The sequence below is a fragment of the Diaphorina citri genome, unplaced genomic scaffold (assembly GCF_000475195.1).
Source record: "Diaphorina citri unplaced genomic scaffold, Diaci psyllid genome assembly version 1.1 scaffold1555, whole genome shotgun sequence".
Classification (NCBI taxonomy): Eukaryota; Metazoa; Arthropoda; class Insecta; order Hemiptera; family Psyllidae; genus Diaphorina; species Diaphorina citri.
Window position 1 is genome coordinate 8,071 of NW_007378981.1, and position 24,051 is coordinate 32,121.

Here is a 24,051-nt window from a genome sequence, read left to right on the forward strand (position 1 = left end):
CGGAGCCTATCGAATTGTATCACTTACGATTTTGTGTTAGAATTTAATAACTGACTTTTACATGATTTGAAAGAGTGTAAACTACAAGTATCAAAGTGTTGTTTAAAGTTCTAGGTCTCGAGTAAACACACTCTTTTACTACTTTTTTTAGGGGGGGTTTTGGTCAAAAACGAAATGACCAAAAGACCTGTTTTAAACGTGGTGGTCGAAAGCACAGGACCATTTTTCTGAAATTAAACTATATATTCCAATGGTTCCAAACTATCGGAAATATGCCCCTGTTGGCTGACTGTATAGCTGTGGCTTTTTTTTATGTCATCGGGGACAGATGATATAGGAAAAAAAATATGATAACACTTATTTTTTTTTTCTTCCTACCCGATTTTAAATTCGTATTTATGGTTATGACATTTACGGATTACTTCGGCGGAAAGGTGATACAGAAACCTAACGATTATATTTTAGCTAATGGATAATTCGGTTTCTTTCCTAAAGAGAGTTGGTGAATGGGTAATGGTGACCCGTCAGAACAACCATTATTTACTGACTAACATCTACGTTGTTTGTCCAATCTCAACCAAGACGAACCGACTGATTTCGGTGAACAGGAAGCGTCGGACTTATTAGAGGTATTCAGATAGAGCTTAAATTAACCTGCGTACAACTTAATGGTATTTGAGCTTTGTGTTCATTACCTCAATGAGCGTAATTAAGTTGGACTAGTATTTTTTTTTATTTAGTATTTTGTAATACACTTCAAGGCCAATAAATGGATGGGTGACTTAAACATTCTATTGGTAGGTAGTTATTAGGAAACATTAAAAGGAATAAAGGGAGAACGGACTCTAGTCTTGATTTTAAATCATTACATGAAAGTAAAATCAAATCAATAATCATAATAAAATTAATATTAAGCAAATTAGGTAGGTACATAGGTACTGTTTTTCTTTAACCACGATCAAATAAACTATGGGCTAAAAAATTCCTCGAGGGACAGGCCCAGCTTGTTATACCTACATCTACAATCGCAATCAAGCCTTAGTGCACTCTGAAATAGTTTTGGTGTCCCAGATAGTCCTGTACACATTCTAAACTTACTCAAAGCCAGAATTTGAGTCAGTGATGGGAGACTGGTACATCCAACGGTTATTTCTACTGGTTCCCAAGTACATTATGATGTTAGGTGTTTCCATTTAAATAATTTTTGTTGAATATTTGCTATTTATTGCTGCTACTCACTTGGATTAAGATGTCAGCCTTTTAGCTTAATGTCTATGTTTCTGAGAGTGACAGATTTATTTAAATTTAAATGGTGACATTGTACCAGACACAGAAAGTATGTAAGTAAGCAAGCTAATGTTTATTACTTTTACTTGTGCAGGTGACAATGGATCAGAAAGTGGTGAGTCGACTAGTGGTTGCTCCTCACTCGTGTCCCAATCCAATAAACTGCGAGTGGGAGGAGGTCTGGATCTGGGCAAGTCCAAATCTTTGTTCCCCAATCGTCAAATCCCGACTGAGGAGATAACCAAGAGTCACAACAAGAGTAGTGGGCCCCAGTTTGACACATCTCTATTCAATACAAGCTCACCGAGTCTGAACAAGGTGAGAGATTATTTTATGCTATCTTAGATTTGTAAAGTATAACAATACAATTTAGATTTTGCAAAGTGTAAAATTAAAATTTTAGGGATAACATTGAACATTCCAGAGGAGCTGAGTGATAGTAACAAAGTACACACACCATATTGCACTAGCAGAATGATCTTTTGTGCCTTGAATGTAAATTATTGAAGAAATATCTTTCTATTCTCATCTGAAATGCTTGTCAATTATTTTTTATTTTTCCAGTCTGTCAACTTGTCTCCATTCTACCCAGGACGCACAATGTATGGAGGTGCCTCAACGTATAGGAAATATTCACTAGGCTCCAACAAGTCTACCACCTCACCCAGTGTGTTCCAACCTTCCCTACGTAGAACTTCTCTATGCAACCAGTCCAAGGTCAACCCCAGTCCCACCACCCTACCAAAAATGTCTATTGTAGCAGAGAACATTCTGAAAACAATCAATGCTATGACCCCAGTCACTCGGCTCATGACCATGCCAAGACCAGAGGAAGTGAATGCATCACCTGCTTCATTACGAGGTGCTGCAATGGGGAATGGTGTTAAGAGAAAACTCCCTGAGCTTCAGATACCCACCGTAGTCAATACTAATCTGATCCAGTTGAAGGGAAGTGAACGTAAGAATGTCCTCTCTCAAAGCATTCAAGAAGTTTTGTCTTCCTCTTCCTCAGATGAGGATCTAGACTATTCACTGGTTAGTAATGATGCCAAGCGTAGTCTCAAGGAGAAGATGAAGCGAGCAAGGAGAGGTAAGAGTAGAAATGAAGAGGTCCAAACTGAAGCAGAGAGTCAAGTGAATCTCCCCAATGCTGTACTCAATGTATCCACGTTACCCGTTATAGATATTCCCCTAGTACAACCCAACAAACCAGAACCCTGCCTTGATATATCATTCTCAGATCCCATTGAGTGTCGGAACTTCAACATCAGTAGTGAAACTTCATTGCTGTCAGTCAGTAGTAATCAAGACAGTGATGTGAATAATACCAGTGTAAATTTCGTGTACAATAGTGAACCAAGCAAGCCTAAACCTCGGACAAGTATCACACTTCCCCCTGTGGAGGCCTTGCCCAACCAAAACCTTAGTAACGTGTTGAACAAATCTAACGTGGATAATAGTGGAGAGCAGTCAAAATCTGCTGCTACCAGCTGGAAATGTGATATCTGTTTGAATAAACACAACTCTGGAAGTATTTGCACTTCATGTGGTATGCCTAAAACTACCAAGGAGCTGGAGAGTATTAAGAGCAGTAATGATCTCAGCAAAAATACACAAGGTAGCACTACTACTAAGACACTGAGTGAAAGTTTCAAGCCTGCTGCAGATACTTGGGAGTGTAGTGCATGTTGTGTACGGAACAAGGCAGGTGTAGATACTTGTGTCCACTGAGTGAAAGTTTCAAGCCTGCTACAGATACTTGGGAGTGTAGTGCATGTTGTGTACGGAACAAGGCAGGTGTAGATACTTGTGTGTGTTGTACCACACCTAAACCTGGTGCAGATCTCAGCAAGAATACACAAGGTAGCACTACTACTAAGCCACTGAGTGAAAGTTTCAAGCCTGCTGCAGATACTTGGGAGTGTAGTGCATGTTGTGTACGGAACAAGGCAGGTGTAGATACTTGTGTGTGTTGTACCACACCTAAACCTGGTGCTAAACCCTCAGCCCCTACCCCTAGCATGACTACATCTAGTAGTAGTACTGTAGGAGGAGGCTTTGGTGATTTATTCAAGAAACCAAGTGGAAACTGGGAGTGTCCTGCGTGTATGATATCTAACGTACTGTAGGAGGAGGCTTTGGTGATTTATTCAAGAAACCAAGTGGAAACTGGGAGTGTCCTGCGTGTATGATATCTAACTGTTGTGAATTTATCGAGCAATATTTTTGAGGCTCTTAGTCGAGGTCAAAATATTGCCCTCATCTTTTTTCTAGGGCTGACTTCAAATAGCAAAGCCTGGTGCCAAGCCAGCAGCTACTCCTACAGCCAGTAAAGCCATGTTGGGGCCGAAGTTCCCATTTGCTACATCCTCTGACTCCGCACCTAGTTTCAAGTTTGGTATTGACAAGGTAGATGCTAAGACATCAAGTAGCTCTGATGTGCTGAAGCCAGTCGTCTCTACATCTAGTGCAAAGCCTGGTGCCAAGCCAGCAGCTACTCCTGCAGCCACTAAAGCCATGTCGGGGCCGAAGTTCCCATTTGCTACATCCTCTGACTCCACACCTAGTTTCAAGTTTGGTATTGACAAGGTAGATGCTAAGACATCAAGTAGCTCTGATGTGCTGAAGCCAGTCGTCTCTACATCTAGTGCTACTCCAACGTTTTCATTTGGAGTTCCCCCAGCATCAACCAGTGCTCAATCTGCTTCTACCCCTCTTCCTGCATTCTCATTTGGAATGCCCAAAGCTCAAGATTCAAGTGCCGACAAGAAAGAAACTTCAAGTGCACCTTCACCCTCACTAACTTTCACTAGTACTAGCAATAGCTTAGTGAACTCAATGTCGAGTAAACAAGAGAAACCTCCCACCTCTACTCCTACCCCAACCCCTGCACCTAGTTTTATGTTCAAGTCATCTGATTCTGTATCATCTGCTTCTGACACCAAGACAACGGCAGCAGCAACTGTGCCTACCTTTAGCTTTGCAAGCCCTGCTAGTTCAGTTTCAGAACTCAAGACCAACTCTATTTCTACTACCAGCTTTAGTTTTGGAACTACAAACGGTCCCATCACAAAGCTGGAGACACCAAAACCTGTTGAAGTGAAGTCACCAAACACCACAACAGAGGTGAAAGAATCACCGAAACCTTCTCTGTTTGGATCCACACCATCCTTCTTGTCAAACAATTCAACAAATAGTCAAAAGCCCTTGACCTCTCTGTTTGGGCAAAGTCATACAGCTGCTCCAGCCCTTGTCAATAATACAGAACCTAACAAACCACTAACCAATGCTTTTGATGACAAGAAAGTTACTTTCAATTTGACTCCAAGCAATGGCGAGCAACCCCCTCCTAGCAAAATGATTGACTTTGGGAAACCAGCAGTAACTTCTGAACCAGCAAAACCCAACATCTTCGGAGCGGCTGTGTTTGAGAAACCCAAGGAGAATAATATATTTGCCTTTGGTTCCTCCAATAGTAACAATACATTGAATAGTAATCCTCCTCCAGTAAATAATGCAGCACCTCCCCCTGCCTTCCCCAGTAAACCAGAAGCCAATGTGTTTACATTCGGCACGACGAGTAAGCCAGTCAACAATGCGTTTCCTATTCAGCAAACAACACCTAGCGCTAACGTGTTTAGTTTTGGATCTTCTTCGTCTACACCACAGCAACCCAATGCTCAGCCCACACCAAGCTTTGCCTCTCCCTCCCCCGCCCCTGCCTTCTCATTTGGTGCTACCAATAGCAACACACCGAACTTCAACAGTGTGTCCGCCCAGCCCCCTGCCCCTGCTCAACAGACAGTGTCTCTGTTTGGCAATGCCGCCCCAGCGGGAGGCAATGTGTTTGGCAACCCTGCACAACCCGCTACTACTCCTATGTTTGGTGGTGGATTCAATCAACCTGCAGCACCTACACCAGCTGCTACACCTTTCACATTTGGGGCACCTACTAATAATACCTCGGCAGGATTCTCGTTTGGAAATCAGGTAAGCTAATCCCAGAGTCCATCTAGCCTTCAGCCTATAGGGGAAGTATCCTTTATGTTGAACTGGTTTATAATCTGCAAGTAAGCCTGACATTTGTTCCAATACCAAATTGGTGTCTAAATGGACATTGGTCATTGTAACAATACATTGTTTACCTGGCCTGGGTTTCAAATTCATTCCCTCCTGTTTATTTATATTAATTTATCAAGCTTCATCACCAAGCTGCCAAAGCACTGAAGGCACCTATAGGAGGGATCTGTTTATATTTCCACTCCCCCATGGGCAGATTGAACCTCATTAGAAATTTAAACAAATGTCTTTGTATATCATGTTGTACCACCCACACTTAGTAGAGTGGTTTTAAGTTTAAGCTGTTGATGTAGCGCCAACTTTTTCCATTTGTCATCAAGTTCTAAAATATTTTCCCTACTTGATGTTTTCCTTTTGTTTATTATGTTAAGGCAGTCTCTTCTTGTTCTTGATCCCTTGTGTGCCACGTTCATTTTAGTTTAGGACTATTGCACTAAACTGACTAAACCTTCCTTTGGTTTAATGCTTTAATGTTTTTTTCGTTTGTTTGATTTCCCAGAATGCAGCTCCTGCTTCAAATACAGGGTTTTCATTTGGGGGTCCTGCAGCCCCTCCTACGTTTGATCCTCAGATTAGACCCAACTTCAACTTCACGAGTGGACCTGCACCAACTTTCAGGTAAGCTATGTGGTCATATTTGCAAATAATAAAATCACCCCTTGAATCTACACTTCTTACTTTCCATTTTTACTTTCCTTATCCTATAGGAAGGAAAGTAATGTAATCGGGTCAAATTTTCGATGGTCAGTTTTTAATGAAAAAACACGTTTCCATGGGCAGATTGAACCTCATTAGAAATTTAAACAAATGTCTTTGTATATTATGTTGTACCACCCACACTTAGTAGAGTGGTTTTAAGTTTAGGCTGTTGATCTAGCGCCAACTTTTTCCATTTGTCATCAAGTTCTAAAATATTTTCCCTACTTAATGTTTTCCTTTTGTTTATTATGTTAAGGCAGTCTCTTCTTGATCCCTCGTGTGCCACGTCCATTTTAGTTTAGGACTATTGCACTAAACTGACTAAACCTTCCTTTGGTTTAATGCTTTAATGTTTTTTTCGTTTGTTTGATTTCCCAGAATGCAGCTCCTGCTTCAAATACAGGGTTTTCATTTGGGGGTCCTGCAGCCCCTCCTACGTTTGATCCTCAGATTAGACCCAACTTCAACTTCACGAGTGGACCTGCACCAACTTTCAGGTAAGCTATGGGGTCATATTTGCAAATAATAAAATCACCCCTTGAATCTACACTTTTTACTTTCCATTTTTTTTCCATTGGCCAAAAACTTTTTTTAGTTGCTTATGTTGACCTAATACATTGTTTATGTTGGTCTATTTTGGGGCTTTGTTCTTGGGTTCTAATAAATAGCTAAGTAGAATTCACTCGGAAACGAGCTCTCTAGGGACCCGCCAATGATTCAAATACAAGAGGCTACTTAACACTACGAACTCCTTGATTGATTTCTTTTGATTGCATACTAAGTTCTTGGTTCATTTCTTTTGATTGTAATTGTAGTTTGTTTATTTGCATCAATTATAGATTACAATATTGCAAGGGTATATACACAAAAGAGAGTGTAAAATGGAAAACTCTGCCAGTTCTGAGCCCATTTATGTTTGTAATTTCTAGTAGGGTGGTATTAGGTACTTAGAATTTTTATTAGGGCACAAAAATTAATGCATGCAAACTTCCCCATACTAAGAGAGTCACCTCTCTTGTCTTGTGGGTAAAGATTGCATACTAATGGCTTGATTAATTTCTTTTGATTTAATGTCTATGTTTCTGAGAGTGACAGATTTATTTAAATTTAAATGGTGACATTATACCAGACACAGAAAGTATGTAAGTAAGCAAGCTAATGTTTATTACTTTTACTTGTGCAGATGACAATGGATCAGAAAGTGGTGAGTCGACTAGTGGTTGCTCCTCACTCGTGTCCCAATCCAATAAACTGCGAGTGGGAGGAGGTCTGAGAATTTTTATTAGGGCACAGAAATTAATGGATGCAAACTTCCCCATACTAAGAGAGTCACCTCTCTTGTCTTGTGGGTAAAGATTGCATACTAATGGCTTGATTAATTTCTTTTGATTGATTTCAGTGCTCAACCTGGTAACGCATCTTCCATAGGAGCAAGAAGAATCAAGAAAGCTGTGAGAAGGAAATGAAACTGGATGTGAACTGTTTCTATACCTGTGTGATATTTCCCGAACATTTAGCAGTTCCAGGTAATATGTCTTTGTTTCTTTTTGACTGAAAAGTCCCTTTACATACATATCTGCTCATCATTCCCAAGCGGCCACCTGATTTTCTTCTCGAGTGTAATTGGTTGTGATTGAATAAAAATAAATGATCTCAGCTTTATCTTTGCCTAGGTGGGTATCGAACTCGCGACCTTACAGGGCAGGTGCGCTACCTCCCAAGCGAAGGAAAGACAAATGTTTTTGACTGAAAAGTCCCTTTACACATCTGCTCATCATTCCTAAGCGGCCACCTGATTTTCTTCTCGAGTGTAATTGGTTGTGATTGAATAAAAATAAATCATCTCAGCTTTATCTTTGCCTAGGTGGGTATCGAACTCGCGACCTTACAGGGCAGGTGCGCTACCTCCCAAGCGAAGGAAAGACAAATCTGGAACTTAACTGGCTGTTAGCTTAAGAGGAGTTCTAAGGACTAAATAAATATTGGTGAAATCCAACATCATTGTTTTATTAAAATTAATCTTGGTTGCGATAGGTACTTATGTACATAGAGAACAAATAGGTAGGTACCTACCGGGATTGCTTTTCAGGATTTTCAATGTTTTTCCCAAATTTCAAAATGTTTCATATGTAGGTAGGTACATGTAAATTTAAATATTTGTAAACTAAAACAAGTGAATATTTAATCACAGTACTGGATCTAAAAGTTCCTAAGTTAAGTAGCTACTTAACTACTTTGTAGCTCGGAGGTTTTTTCACTTAACATTGCTCTTTTTTCACTTAACTTTGCTCTTTTTATGACCCAATGCGACCACTTTTGACGACACACCTACCTGTTTCAATACGGTCAACAAAAATTTAACGGTAAAATCTTTGACCAACTTTAGCAGGACGGTCATTGGTAGGTAGGTAGTTATACAAATCTGAATGAATGATTCCAATATGAGCAAGTATATTTAAAAATCTGTTGGTTTCATACATTTTTATTTATTTTTAATCCTCCAAACAAGAATGGGTCGAAGTTTCTTGATCTGCCTTATAGAAATAACGGATCAATGTACTTTACGAATGAGAGACGAATTACAAAATAATTAGGTAAATGACATCTTACTCCTTTCCCCTCCAGAACAATTTAGTGGAGGTGACAGAATTACATTTCACAGAGAAATTGGTGGAGATGACAAAATTACATTATTTTCAGAGAAAATTGGTGGAGATGACAAAATTACATATCAGAGAAATTAGAGATTGTTAGTCAATTAAAGCATCTAGGGATCTAAGGGTATCCACCGATAAATAGGTATTAGGCCTTAAGGAAAATTAGAAATTTTATAGACATTTTCCCCACCCCCATTTTTTGGGTAACAGAGGTGGAATAACTTTAATTCCGCTTTACCGGCCCACTTCCCAAGCTTACCTTTGATTTGTACTGACAAGCTTACACAGCTCAAGATAACCAACACAATTGGAACCAAAGAATCCATTTCCAACGAGAAAGTTCTCAGCATTTGTTTAAACTTTGTATGCTTCATGTGGAGAGTTTCCTTTTTTCTTCTTCTAAACACACAATTTTAACACTTTCACTTCAGCACGACACAGAAAGAAACCGAGAGAAAGAAGAAAAATCAAGTTTTAAACCTGTTGAAAAAAGTTTAGATTACGAAAATAGAAAGATCATTTTTCGCTTAAAAAAAAGACACCTATTTTTCGTTAGTTCCCTATTTGTTTTACACTTTTGATAGTTTTAATCCATTATTTTTCTTTTTTCAAAATTAAAAGATTAAAAATAAGGAATCTCCGAACCGGTTTACCACCTGTGATAACTTCGGAATCCTTGAGTATCGAACATTGACGAATCTGACGAATGAAAAATAAAATTGGAATTACTACCTCATTCATACTGTCGGCTAGGACTAGATAGTCCCTAGCAGTCTTAAGCGCAAAGAGGGCTATTTGGTCAGTTTTAGGCAAAGAGGAATAGTGGGTATTAGTGCTGGGTCAGACATGAAATCATAAATCGTAGAAATTCAGAACAAAATACCTACATGAAACATATAGGATACATAGAAGTATGACTGGCGAAAAGATAACTGTTCATCTTGTAACTCAGTTGTACTAATTGAATGTATCTCTGTGTGTGGGTATACAAGTGTCTAATGCCTCAAAACTACAGACATTCATGTTGACCTGAGTAAACATTAGGTATTCATGAAATGGGCAAATATTCATGCAATATTCAAATATTTCTGCAATAAGCAATTTCATTTCATAAAGGTAGATAAATCTCGATTTTACACCTATGTACATGAAAAAAAAGTTCGAGGCAGATTGACAGCTCAAACTTTGCCTACAAGAGTGGATTCCAATTCAGCCATTTTTCGGAAAACCTAAAATTACCTTCAAATCCTCTCTGGGCATAGCCAAGGTTATTTCCTACGACTGAGGTATCAAATGACCTACTAGCAAACAGGATACAAAACATCATAGTCTTATCAGCAGGAAAAGAATAGAAGAGACATTATAATGCTGATTTCCTTCAAAGACGGTAGGTACTACCTCATTATTGTCGAATTATGCTGGTATCATATTTTGGTCGAGTTAGTCTTGGTCTACAATTCTAGATAATTTATTATCATCCAGTAATATTCTTTGTTTCCCCCTATTCTATAGCTATATTCAATATTTTATTATGGAAATTGACCTTCTAACCTTGTTACTGAAAGTCCATTTCACTCAGTTGGTCAAGTCAGGCCAGAGTGGGCAGAATGGACTTGGGACTAAAGAGCAAAAGCTATTCCAGTAACACCCGATTTCCCAGATGGTCACCCATCCGGATATTAACCACGCAAAACGTTGCTTAACTTTCGTGGTCCATTGGAAACTGCATTTAACGTACTACCGTCACGTTACGCGCCGGTCACTTAGACACACGTCACTTTAAATTTAGACACATTTTCAGCTTCCAAGCAAACAACAAGTGAAGAAGGATCTTACAAATTCATATTATACCTAAACCTTCAGCAAAACACACAGAAGATTATAAATGAACGGCAAAACCTAAGTACACATACTACTTAAATTACCTACTATAAATTTAGTAGACTCAAGAACGTTAATGATTTCAAAAGAATTTTATAATGAACAACTTCCTCCCAGAGAAACATTTCAAAGTTTTTAAATTATGAAAAGAGAACTGGTAAAAACAAAGGAAGAATAAACAAAAGACTCCAATATAAATGTAAGAGTAATAAAAATATAATAAAATGGGTTTAAAATAAAAATAGAAAGTGTTCCTGATAACTAGAGATAGTAAAGAACAGGCCATGTCAGATTCTTGTCATATTGCACAAGACCTGATTACTGCCCTGCTAAAAAAGAGGGCAGTAAGTCCAAAATTTGACATTTTGAGTTATATATCTATACCCACGTATTTTTATGCGTAGATACCTATTTGCTTCCCTTTCCTTCTCCCTTTTGATTGTTTTTCCAGCCTAGTTAGCTTAGTTGGTAGTGCGTCTGCCTTGTAAGCGCTAGGCCGCAGGTTCGATTACCGCCCGGGGCGCATTTTATCCTGATGGGATAATGTTCGTTCTCGGAACGGCTGGCTTTCTCCTATCCTGTCTTCCTTCTCTCTTCGATTAGTGGCAAGACAACTTTTTGCTCCGATGTCTGTCATCATTTGTCACTTAGTGGAACATGTTTGGTCATTAAGATTTTCTAGTGGAACATGTTCGGTCATTAAGGACATTGATTTTCTAGCTCTAATTGAGACTATATTGAGCTGGGTCTCTATAGCTCTCTAGGAATTCGATAGGAAAAGTTGCTTTGAAAGCGTAAGATACCTATTTGCTTCCCTTTCTTTCTCCCTTTTGATTGTTTTTTCCCAAGTGTAGTTACGAGGATGTACGGAAATTTTGGACCTCTATGAAAGGTTCAGGAGCTTATCATTGGTCAAATAATTCCGGTCTTTTTACCTTTTTCCAATGGACCACAAAAGTATTTCAAGTTGGGCCACAATTATGGTGTGATATTGGGATTTTGACCCACTAAAACAAATAAAACAACCCTTGGTCTGAAGGAAAGCACAATATTTCTTATTCCAAGCTTCCAGACAACACGCTTCGCTGTTTCAGAGGAAGTAAAACGAACATTGCGAGAAAAATCAAGAGAAGATCGCTTATCTCGGGATAAACTTATTGTGTTTGCGGAAATGTAGTGCGTTCCATGGTAATGAATTAGACTGGCTCCATTCTGTTCTTAAGAGATTGAAACAGTGGCGAATCTTAAGAGATTGGACCAGTGCTGTATGACTGTATGACACAAGGGACACAGACATCATCTCCCTAGCTCCCTAGGGCCGTTTAGATTACGAAAATAGAAAGATCATTTTTCGCTTTAAAAAAAAGACACCTATTTTTCGTTAGTTCCCTATTTGTTTTACACTTTTAATAGTTTTAATCCATTATTTTTCTTTTTTCAAAATTAAAAAATAAAAATAAGGAATCTCCGAACCGGTTTAACACCTGTGATAACAAAACTACGCGTTTTACTTTCTTTCTTTCTTCGCGTGAAGCTAATCCATTCGCTTCTTTCGATACGACTTGGCTCAGATGCGCGGTATAACTGAGTCTAAACTGTCTAAACCTCGGACCGAATTCTCCAACCAAACGGCGAAAGAAGAAAGTAGTGCCAGAAGTAAACTTGATTTCTTCGGCAGGTTACATGAGTCAGGTACCAGTAACCTATAGCACATAGCGAATCCTCGAGAGGTATCTGTTCCCACAGGCGATGCGAGTGTGGATATGCATGGCTTTGTGAACCCTTGTGACGATTATACGTACAGAAGAGAAAACTTGGTGCCAGTATTCGTCTTCTGACGGGTAGGTAACTCTGTGTATTCCAGTATAACTTTTGGATTTTTCAAAGATCTCATTAAAATTTTCTCTGCAAGAGAAAAATCCAAATAACCTACCTGTTATTTCTGGTGAACCTGAAGAGCTTCTCACACAATGTAATGAAAATCACAGCACAGACTAAAAAATACACCTCTGTCGGAAATTTTACCCCGGGACTTCCAGACTTATTAGGTAGAAGCTAGTAGGTAGGTAGGTATGTACCTAATGATACCTACGCTTTCAGCTTTACGGAGTTGCTGAAATAAAATCCCCACTTTTTCCTTATAGACAAATTAGGTAGTACCTATATTTACCTCAGAAATTTAAAATCCTCCTCAAACCTACACCTACTTTTCGAATATTTGGGATTCCTCGAGACTTTCTCTCTCTTCAAATTCCCCATTTGCTTTGCACGTTATTATGGTTGCGAATTCGTAAGTACCTCGTACGTATATTAGGTACCTTTATGGAATCTTTAATAGACAATAAGTATAGGGTACTGCACAAAAAAATTAATTTATTCGGCCTGGTATGTGGTATGAATCATAACTTATTTGTACTTGTACTTAGCTATTTAATACCTATTAATTATGGTGGGCGAAATATTTCACCTACAAAAAATTCTGCTGATTGCTTTAGGTGGAAATCGAAACCCGTACATTGCTAATAGCTACACATTTTATTAGAGGTGTAAGGCGGTCATAAGTCATAAGAAATGCATTAGTATCCTTGTCCATAAAGTTAAAGTAGTTAGGTACTTTACCTTTGTCTGCATTGAAAAAAAAAGAAAGAAAAAAAAAGACGACTTAACTGAAGTTAATTCAGGCCATCTTCACCATCCTCCTGTTAGTACTTATAACCTTTTTCACGAAATGAAAAATAGTCGCAAACGTTGTTTCTTGATCTTTTGATTTGACTTGGATTCGAACCACCAACATCCAGTTCCGAAATATCTAATCAAGCGTGCTGGGAGGTGCGCGAACGTCAAGAGTTCGAAGCGCCAAACGGCTTATAGGTATTAACACGAAACACAGTTTCATGGTACATTATTTATACCCCACCAAATGCCGTACATTAGTGCTGTCTAGCTCAATCAAAGGATCACCTAATTATTTCTGTGAAAGTTGATCCAAGTACCTAAATATATTTTCGACTAAATTTTCTATGAAAAATAAATTTTGTAGACGTAGGTACGTACGTACGTACCTACCCACCTACCTACCTAATATTGTTATTGTGAAGCGAGGTACTGTAGGTAGTAATAGTATCTACCTAAATAGTACCTACCTAGGTAGGTAGTAGATTTCCCGGGCTAGCAGAATGATCTTTTGTGCCTTGAATGTAAATTATTGAAGAAATATCTTTCTATTCTCATCTGAAATGCTTGTCAATTATTTTTTATTTTTCCAGTCTGTCAACTTGTCTCCATTCTACCCAGGACGCACAATCTCTTACTCTAACAATCTCTTTTCAACTGGTTAGAATACATGCAAGCCATGCTCTTGATCCAGTTTTTCAACTGCTCCCTTGTACATTGCATAAGCTAGGTTATTATTTATGGCTCCTTCCAAGCTAACTGTACTAAACTTCATGGATGTACTTACCTACAGTACTGAGTGGACGGTTACAGTTGAACTTGATCTTTTTGTATGATTATTGCTTTGTTTGTGCTTCCAATCTGCTTTATTTTTGCTGAAGTAATAGATTTTAATTTGAAGTACAGAAATACTTAGATAGGCAGCTAGCTCTGAAATTGAACACTAGTCGCTTCCCATTCCAAGCAAAATCTTGTTGGTGAAAACTTTTGCGAATACCAGTCAAAAATATTTAAAATAAAAAAGATATACTGATAAACTGATATACTGATTTATTTATTTATTTATTTTTCTACTAGGGAATTTGGTGGTATTGATTCAGAAGTGATGACAACTGGAGAATGCTTTGAATTTTATTTTTTAGTTTCAAGGTTTGGAATGTAAATACTTTATACTTTATTGGAATAATGTTACAGATATGATTATTTTTAAATTTGATTTTGTTACTTTTTGAATGTTCTAGTCATCTTTTGCAAAGAGAATCACATCCAAAGTAGCTGAGTATATCCCATCAAGCTGGGTGTCAGGGTGGTTTGAAGGTACAGAGGAAAATGAAGGTTACACACCGACTTCCAATCCCAACTCTACCCAAGTGCAAGTTGAAATCAACCATGTAGATACAATATCATCTGGTTCCAAAACAACTAGCATACCCAATCATAATAATGTAGCATCCAATTCTAACAATAGAACTTCTTTTGGTCCATCTAAATCACATGGTAAGTAGTACTTGTTTTATTTAACTTTTAACAGTTTGGTTATTTTTTGAGACTACAACAAAGCTTTCAAAGTTAAACCAATAATTTCAACAGATCATGTAAGTGCAAAACTTTGTTATAAACAAACATTGGCTTAAAAGCCAATCAAAAAAGTTTTTTTTTTTCTCTCTCTCAATGAGGCAAGTTCACTTAAATGAAAAGCGATGTACTTTTACTTCATTGATTATTCACATAATGTTTTTTTTATTATTATTATTTTTATTTTTTTTTAAGAGGTTTGACAGAGGGAACTGTAATGGCTATGGTCTTATTGTCCTGAAATCGAAGAGAGAAGGAAGACAGGATAGGAGAAAGCCAGCCGTTCCAAGAACAAACATTATCCCATCAGGATAAAATTCGCCCCGGGCGGGAATCAAACCCGCAGCCTAGCACTTACAAGGCAGATGCACTACCAACTTCACATAATGTTTTATGATTTATTTTTTTTTATGATCATTGAATTAATTGGCCATACTCCATTACTTTGTTTCAGTTCTAGGTAATGAAACATGCAGTCCAATTTTAAATTCAGATAGACATCCTAGAGATTATCAGGCTGCAGGACCAAGTGGCTTTAGTCAGCCAAGCAAACCAACTCATAACCTGTTTGTTGCATCTACACCAGCATTTATTCCCAACAAACTGCCCAGTGGTAATGGTAAGTGTTGAGAGAAATTCCTCTTTCTTTGGCCTAATAGTAACTCATTTATATTAGCAATCCAAAGACATAGTGAAAGGAGGCTTATTAGGCATTTTAAAGTATTGGTCTTTTATGCCTTACATTTTTAGCCCATCCTTCCTTTTTTTTTATTACAATAGTAATAAAAAAAAGATATAGTAGACAGGCTATTGTATTTTTTTCGGTGTCATCTGTCAGTCGGTCTGTCCCTGTATAAGGACTCATCCAAACCTGGTCAACCTATATATCAAATTAAAGGTCTTTTTACCAGGAACACGAAAGTGGTGGTGCAAATTTTGTCCAGAAAACCATAAAGCCAAAAAACTGGTTTTTGGGGGATTTTTTTCACATTTTCTCACACAAATGAACTTTCCTTATTCTTCTTCTAAACACACAATTTTAACACTTTCACTTCAGCACGACACAGAAAGAAACCGAGAGAAAGAAGAAAAATCAAGTTTTAAATGTGACAACCTATGAACTCAAAGTGAGAAAGTTTTAGATAACACTTCAGTCAATAATTTAAGATTGGTTTTAGCATCACCTATGTTAAGCTATGCCAAGCAAGGCCAATAAATGGATGGGTGACTTAAACATTCTATTGGTAGGTAGTTATTAGGAAACATTAAAAGGAATAAAGGGAGAACGGACTCTAGTCTTGATTTTAAATCATTACATGAAAGTAAAATCAAATCAATAATCATAATAAAATTAATATTAAGCAAATTAGGTAGGTACATAGGTACTGTTTTTCTTTAACCACGATCAAATAAACTATGGGCTAAAAAATTCCTCGAGGGACAGGCCCAGCTTGTTATACCTACATCTACAATCGCAATCAAGCCTTAGTGCACTCTGAAATAGTTTTGGTGTCCCAGATAGTCCTGTACACATTCTAAACTTACTCAAAGCCAGAATTTGAGTCAGTGATGGGAGACTGGTACATCCAACGGTTATTTCTACTGGTTCCCAAGTACATTATGATGTTAGGTGTTTCCATTTAAATAATTTTTGTTGAATATTTGCTATTTATTGCTGCTACTCACTTGGATTAAGATGTCAGCCTTTTAGCTTAGTACTGTTTTTCTTTACTTAACCATGATCAAATAAACTATGGGCTGAAAAATTCCTGGAGGGACGGGCCCAGCTTGTTATACCTACATCTATCAAGCCTTAGTGCACTCTGAAATAGTTTTGGTGTCCCAGATAGTCCTGTGCACATTCTAAACCTACTCAAAGCCAGAATCCAAATCAGTGATGGGAGACTGGTGCATCCAACGGTTATTTCTACTGGTTCCTAAGTACATTATGATAGGTGTTTCCATTTAAATAATTTTTGTTGAATATTTGCTATTTATTGCTGCTACTCACTTGGATTAAGATGTCAGCCTTTTAGCTAATGTCGTATGTTTCTGAGAGTGACAGATTTATTTAAATTTAAATGGTGACATTGTACCAGACACAGAAAGTATGTAAGTAAGCAAGCTAATGTTTATTACTTTTACTTGTGCAGGTGACAATGGATCAGAAAGTGGTGAGTCGACTAGTGGTTGCTCCTCACTCGTGTCCCAATCCAATAAACTGCGAGTGGGAGGAGGTCTGGATCTGGGCAAGTCCAAATCTTTGTTCCCCAATCGTCAAATCCCGACTGAGGAGATAACCAAGAGTCACAACAAGAGTAGTGGGCCCCAGTTTGACACATCTCTATTCAATACAAGCTCACCGAGTCTGAACAAGGTGAGAGATTATTTTATGCTATCTTAGATTTGTAAAGTATAACAATACAATTTAGATTTTGCAAAGTGTAAAATTAAAATTTTAGGGATAACATTGAACATTCCAGAGGAGCTGAGTGATAGTAACAAAGTACACACACCATATTGCACTAGCAGAATTTCAAAACAAATTTTATCATTATCACTATCAGTTACTTGTTACTTGTCCGATAACACTGTAGGTAGGTAAAAATAATAATAATGAAATAGGTTACCTACCTACCTACTTATTTGGGGTGACGATGACGTAGGTACGTAGATACCTCAAAATCCCCCTGAGAAAAGTTTGCAACACATGTGTGTACTGCTCATTGCATAACCAGAGAGAACCGAAGGGGTCTTGTTTCATATTCATTCGTTTCTCTCGTCCAAAGCTTTAACACTTTCGCTGCTGCGTAGGCTCTTCGAATTTTTCAGAGACTTTTCCTTTGAATATTAGAAGGTTTTCAATGTATATTACATAATATTTTAAAAAATAAACACATAAATATAAATTGGGGTGATAAAAGTTTGGGATAAAATAACTTAAATCAGTTTAAAACAAATTTTTATTTGATTATTTCCCGGGGTTCCTAGACCTAGTAAGTGGCAAGGTTCATAGTTCATAGGTACAAATTTTACTATCGGTACAACCTAGGTACAAAAGACGTAACCTACAGACGTACGTTGCCTATCTACTAATATTTTTTTCTTCCTTCAAAACAACCCAGGACGCACAATGTATGGAGGTGCCTCAACGTATAGGAAATATTCACTAGGCTCCAACAAGTCTACCACCTCACCCAGTGTGTTCCAACCTTCCCTACGTAGAACTTCTCTATGCAACCAGTCCAAGGTCAACCCCAGTCCCACCACCCTACCAAAAATGTCTATTGTAGCAGAGAACATTCTGAAAACAATCAATGCTATGACCCCAGTCACTCGGCTCATGACCATGCCAAGACCAGAGGAAGTGAATGCATCACCTGCTTCATTACGAGGTGCTGCAATGGGGAATGGTGTTAAGAGAAAACTCCCTGAGCTTCAGATACCCACCGTAGTCAATACTAATCTGATCCAGTTGAAGGGAAGTGAACGTAAGAATGTCCTCTCTCAAAGCATTCAAGAAGTTTTGTCTTCCTCTTCCTCAGATGAGGATCTAGACTATTCACTGGTTAGTAATGATGCCAAGCGTAGTCTCAAGGAGAAGATGAAGCGAGCAAGGAGAGGTAAGAGTAGAAATGAAGAGGTCCAAACTGAAGCAGAGAGTCAAGTGAATCTCCCCAATGCTGTACTCAATGTATCCACGTTACCCGTTATAGATATTCCCCTAGTACAACCCAACAAACCAGAACCCTGCCTTGATATATCATTCTCGGATCCCATTGCTGTGTGATATTTCCCGAACATTTAGCAGTTCCAGGTAATATGTCTTTGTTTGTTTTTGACTGAAAAGTCCCTTTACTTATCTGCTCATCATTCCTAAGCGGCCACCTGATTTTCTTCTCGAGTGTAATTGGTTGTGATTGAATAAAAATAAATCATCTCAGCTTTAATGTAAATACTTTATGCTTTATTGGGAATAATGTTACAGATATGATTATTTTTAATTTTGATTTTGTTACTTTTTTAATGTTCTAGTCATCTTTTGCAAAGAGAATCACATCCAAAGTAGCTGAGTATATTCCATCAAGCTGGGTGTCAGGGTGGTTTGAAGGTACAGAGGAAAATGAAGGTTACACACCGACTTCCAATCCCAACTCTACCCAAGTGCAAGTTGAAATCAACCATGTAGATACAATATCATCTGGTTCCAAAACAACTAGCATACCCAATCATAATAATGTAGCATCCAATTCTAACAATAGAACTTCTTTTGGTCCATCTAAATCACATGGTAAGTAGTACTTGTTTTATTTAACTTTTAACAGTTTGGTTATTTTTTGAGACTACAACAAAGCTTTCAAAGTTAAACCAATAATTTCAACAGATCATGTAAGTGCAAAACTTTGTTATAAACAAACATTGGCTTAAAAGCCAATCAAAAAAGTTTTTTTTTTTCTCTCTCTCAATGAGGCAAGTTCACTTAAATGAAAAGCGATGTACTTTTACTTCATTGATTATTCACATAATGTTTTTTTTATTATTATTATTTTTATTTTTTTTTAAGAGGTTTGACAGAGGGAACTGTAACTGCTATGGTCTTATTGTCCCGAAATCAGAGAAGGAAGACAGGATAGGAGAAAGCCAGCTGTTCCAAGAACGAACATTATCCCATCAGGATAAAATTCACCCCGGGTGGGAATCAAACCCGCAGCCTAGCGCTTACAAGGCAGACACACTACCAACTTCACACGGTCATACAGAAATAACTTACCTGGAGACAAATAGCTGCAAACTTCTCGAAGCAGAAGCTTCATCATGTTCATATCAATTTCAGTGGTCACATTTGTCTTGGAATTTTTGTTATCCTCCTGACTGGAAAGAACTCGTTCTATGGCATCTAGTGTTGACACAATACTGTCCTGAAATGTCTTGATAATGTCTGGGGGACAGCCTTTGCTGGTTTGAAGGAGAGCAGAGAACTGAACAAACAAGAGAAAATCCATTAACCTACTGACTCACATGGGTCTTAATAAATGGACTTTCAACTCTCAGTTTCTTCCGAGTTTTGGAGTCACTCAGGGGCGTCGCACCATTTTCCACTTTCAGGTCATGGGTCTTAATAAATGGACTTTCAACTCTCAGTTTCTTCCGAGTTTTGGAGTCACTCAGGGGCGTCGCACCATTTTCCACTTTCAGAGATAGCAATGTGTTTTGAATCAAGCTCAGAACATCCCGAAATGACCGCTCCCTTCTCTTCTTAGGTGTGGGTTTTAGATTATTACCTTCTTTGTCGTTGGCGCTGTCGATTGTCTCACTGGATGTGTCACTTTCTGTTGTCCCTGAGGAATGACTCATCCTCTCACGAGTCTTGTTAAGGATCTGAAAGTCAATGAAACGTCATTACAACAACAAAACCACCTGTTTAACTACTTATTACACTCTACTATAGGTATTGTACCGCTTTCAATAAGTATCGTGTATTCAAAGAAACTGTCTTTCCTTGGGGGAAAAAAACAAGCCGATTTCTTGAATATGTCCCAGAGATAGAGACGGAAATCAAGCCAAAATGTTAATGTTAATATCAGTTGAATAACAACTTACCACTTGTCTTGGCGTAAACTTGGAGATCGTTTCTCGACCAAGCGTTGTCTTGATCTTGGTCACCGATGTATTCTTCTGATTGTCCAGAGTAACAGATATACCTTGCATGCTAGGGTCATACTGGATCTTGTTCTCATTGGCAGATTTTCCAGACTCATCAATGTTTCCATGTTTAGAGAGCAGAGCTATTTTAGCACTTGTCTGCACTTGATACAGTTCCCGTGTTGGTCTTTTCACTTGACGGAGCGAAGGTATTGACGCAGCGTTAGGTTCTTTCTTCTCTCCTGACTTTGACGTGGCTTGCTTTTCCGAACTGCCTTCAAACGAGCGGCAATAAACGCCACTCAAGTCGTGCTCGTTATCTTCGAAACTTCTACACTCTCCCCGTGGTATTTTACTCGGTATCGGGGACTCTGGCACACTCCAAGTGCTTATATCCCCGGAGGAGAAACGTTTGTGCCGCTGTGGTTCCTGATGCAAGTGGGATAGAAACTTCTGGAATGCATGGCGAAGGGAATACATATACTCTTCGTTACCGATGTTGAGGATGATGCAAGTGGGATAGGAACTTCTGGAATGCATGGCGAAGGGAATACATATACTCTTCGTTACCGATGTTGAGGATGTTGCATTTGATGTTCCACACGTCATTGAGCGTCACTCCGATCAGATCGAAGCGTTCCCTGTTGATGGAGATGTCTGAAAAAGAAAAACATGGTTGAAAAGAGAAAGCACACTGTTATTTCAAAAATGACAAAACCCCTTGAAAAAAGACAAATCTCTTGTAAATACTTCTGTACCTAGAGAAGTAATATCTAAATCCATTTTCTGATCTTGATTTTTCTTTAATTTTTTTAGGCTGATTTGGGACCCATTTTCTAATCTTGATTTTTCTTTCATCTCTTTTAGGTTGATTCGGGAAGTTGGTCACTTGAGTGTAAAGAAAACAAAACTTCATCTCTTGAAACACTATCCCCTGAAGACTAAGCAAAAGTTATGTGTAGAAGGAACTTACATGACTGCATCTTAGCGAGGTAAAAGTAGTAATGGGTCCAAGATTATGAACTAGGTTTAGTATTTGCTACAGGTGAAGATTGCGTGCGCCCTTCTAAAGATACCAGAGGATGTACCTTTGGAAACAGTGAGCTTAGCACGGTTCTATTCTGGGTTCTATGTGTGTTTGATGTGTTCGTTTTAAAGTGGGATTTAAATTGGTTAAAATCCCACGATGATATAACAACAAAAATGTCTCACATAAAGTTGACTGTGGTGTTAACGACCTGGTATTCCAGAGTTAATAAAAAGATCTTGAGGAAGGAAACAGTTGAATATTAGCTTCTGGTTAGGATACTAACGGCTATATTTGGGTGTGATTCTCCTAAAGTTTCAGTCTTTATCTCTTTCCCCTTTTCTCTGTTTAATGTTCCTTGACTTTTGATTACCGTCTGTTTTTTCGAGCACAGTTCTTTCTGTTTTCTATCTTCTGAAGTTAAAGATAAGTTTTGCATCTTGTGTTTCCATTACCTACTCATTTTTGTTGTTACGTTAAGTATATGAGTTCCCCCTCATACATTGTATGTAACCATATTACCGTTTTTGAATTTTCAAATTTCAAGCTTTGGCGAAACCAATACTTTGTCCAAGTAGGTATCGGTCTTTCTATTTTGACGAATGGAATTTTTTCCCCGCTCGTAATCACATTAGGTGTAAGAAAAGGAGTGTATAAAGGTACAAAACGAGTCCGATTATTGTACCTATAATTGCTTCATAATTGTTTTACATCATTTTCTCAAGGCCATTTCGCCAATGAAGGCATTGTGCCTCTCAGATAAAAAATATCTCGATTGCTTCAGTCTGACAATGTCAATTTAGGATCCCATTGAGTGTCGGAACTTCAACATCAGTAGTGAAACTTCATTGCTGTCGGTCAGTAGTAATCAAGACAGTGATGTGAATAATACCAGTGTAAATTTCGTGTACAATAGTGAACCAAGCAAGCCTAAACCTCGGACAACATATAATTGCTTGATAATTGTTTTACATTATTTTCTCAAGGCCATTTCGCCAATGAAGGCATTGTGCCTCTCAGATAAAAAATATCTCGATTGCTTCAGTCTGACAATGTCAATTTATTTGACCCCGCCGGGATTTGAACCCGATTCTCTTGCAGTCCAAGTTCCCACGAACATGGAGGCAAGACTAGGTTACTTGTATTGTACATAGTCATTTGTATATTTCCCTTTGTGTACATGGATTGTAAACTTATTATATGAACTGAAAAACGCGCTCCAGCCCCAAGTGTTGTGAATTTATCGAGCAATATTTTTGAGGCTCTTATTTGAGGTCAAAATATTGCCCTCATCTTTTTTCTAGGGCTGACTTCAAATTAAATCGGAACATTTTCATTTGATTGATGAATTAAACTGTAAAATGTTGGCTATTCTCGCAAAATCATGTGCCTATATGATGACACTAGCTGAATTCCGTCGCTTCGCTCCGGAATCCCGCTAGTTCATCCCGAGGCATGGCCAAACTTGTGGAAAAGGCATGGCCGGACTTCAAATTAAATGGGAACATTTTCATTTGATTGATGAATTAAACTGTAAAATGTTGGCTATTCTTGCAAAATCATGTGCCCAAATGATAACATTATTGCGAACCCCTTTAGATCATTATAATAGAACATGTATTTTACAGAATTTGGACACTTTGAGGGGAAAACACGTTTAATTTTTTTTACCAACGTGAAAATGTTCCAATCTAAACCACTACTTATAATTTAATTTTTCGTTTAAGTTGGTAGCATTGGACGGGTCCTAGAGCTCATTGCAAAGCATGTCCCCCACAATATGGGTACATGTCAAGCTTGCTTGCATTCAATGCAGAAGTTTCCAGGTTCGAACCCCGGAACTTGTAGCTCTGTCAATGTCCAGTGTGAAATTATTTTGAGTTCAGTGTATTTAATTATTTAATTTCTAATTATTATTTTATTTTCTCGATTTGTGTACTTGTAAAGAATTTAAGTAATAACAAGGTAATGATAAAAAATCCTGGCCCTAAAAAGAATTTTTATTTTTTTATTCTTACTGAAATGAAGTAAGAAGGTGTACTTTTTTGAAATGATATTTCAATTTGTTTATGTTTTGAATTTAATGGACTATATTCTTACTGAAATGAAGTAAGAAGGTGTACTTTTTTGAAATGATATTTCAATTTGTTTATGTTTTGAATTTAATGGACTATTAATTATTATATTGTTGATGTATTTTCTAAGTTGTTATCTTTTAATTAAACCCCGCCCTTTTCTTTTACCCCATACAAATGGTGTTGAAATTGTTACAGGTTCAGTTAAACCTATGTAATGAAATAGGTTGAAATAAGTCAAAAAGACATTGAAACAAATCATAGAGAACATGCCCAAAGGGGGCGCCATGCAAAAAAAAGTTTGAGAACCACTGGTCTAAACAAAGCATTTTACTTGTACCTATAGTAGGTATCTACGACAAAAAAATGGCACTCTTTATTATGCCCAAAGGGGGCGCCATGCAAAAAAAGTTTGAGAACCACTGGTCTAAACAAAGCATTTTACTTGTACCTA

The 24,051-nt window shown here is 37.9% G+C and overlaps 3 protein-coding genes across 3 annotated transcripts in view; 2 read left to right on the forward strand and 1 right to left on the reverse strand.

Moving 5' to 3' along the window:
* Positions 1-22,169, forward strand: part of LOC103516372 (nuclear pore complex protein Nup153) — a 26,093-nt gene extending 3,924 nt beyond the window's left edge. Inside the window, exons 4-11 of the mRNA XM_026828788.1 lie at positions 1,382-1,605; positions 1,852-2,995; positions 3,085-3,407; positions 3,574-3,749; positions 3,930-5,277; positions 5,867-5,985; positions 7,466-7,592; positions 21,363-22,169. Of these exons, the coding sequence (XP_026684589.1) occupies positions 1,382-1,605; positions 1,852-2,995; positions 3,085-3,407; positions 3,574-3,749; positions 3,930-5,277; positions 5,867-5,985; positions 7,466-7,532 (3,401 nt within the window). The 3' untranslated portion in view covers positions 7,533-7,592; positions 21,363-22,169. The remainder of the gene's footprint in view (positions 1-1,381; positions 1,606-1,851; positions 2,996-3,084; positions 3,408-3,573; positions 3,750-3,929; positions 5,278-5,866; positions 5,986-7,465; positions 7,593-21,362) is intronic.
* On the forward strand, positions 13,781-17,268 carry LOC103516375. The gene is made up of 4 exons (XM_008481337.2): positions 13,781-13,801; positions 14,519-14,774; positions 15,307-15,471; positions 17,006-17,268. The coding sequence occupies exons 1-4, from the start codon at positions 13,781-13,783 to the stop codon at positions 17,254-17,256; spliced, it is 693 nt and encodes a 230-aa protein (XP_008479559.1). The 3' UTR covers positions 17,257-17,268.
* On the reverse strand, positions 18,884-21,478 carry LOC103516376. The gene is made up of 6 exons (XM_026828789.1): positions 21,469-21,478; positions 21,010-21,152; positions 20,454-20,933; positions 19,872-20,231; positions 19,624-19,831; positions 18,884-18,921 (listed from the first exon to the last, which is right to left on the reverse strand). The coding sequence occupies exons 1-6, from the start codon at positions 21,476-21,478 to the stop codon at positions 18,884-18,886; spliced, it is 1,239 nt and encodes a 412-aa protein (XP_026684590.1).
* Positions 22,170-24,051: the final 1,882 nt, after the last annotated feature.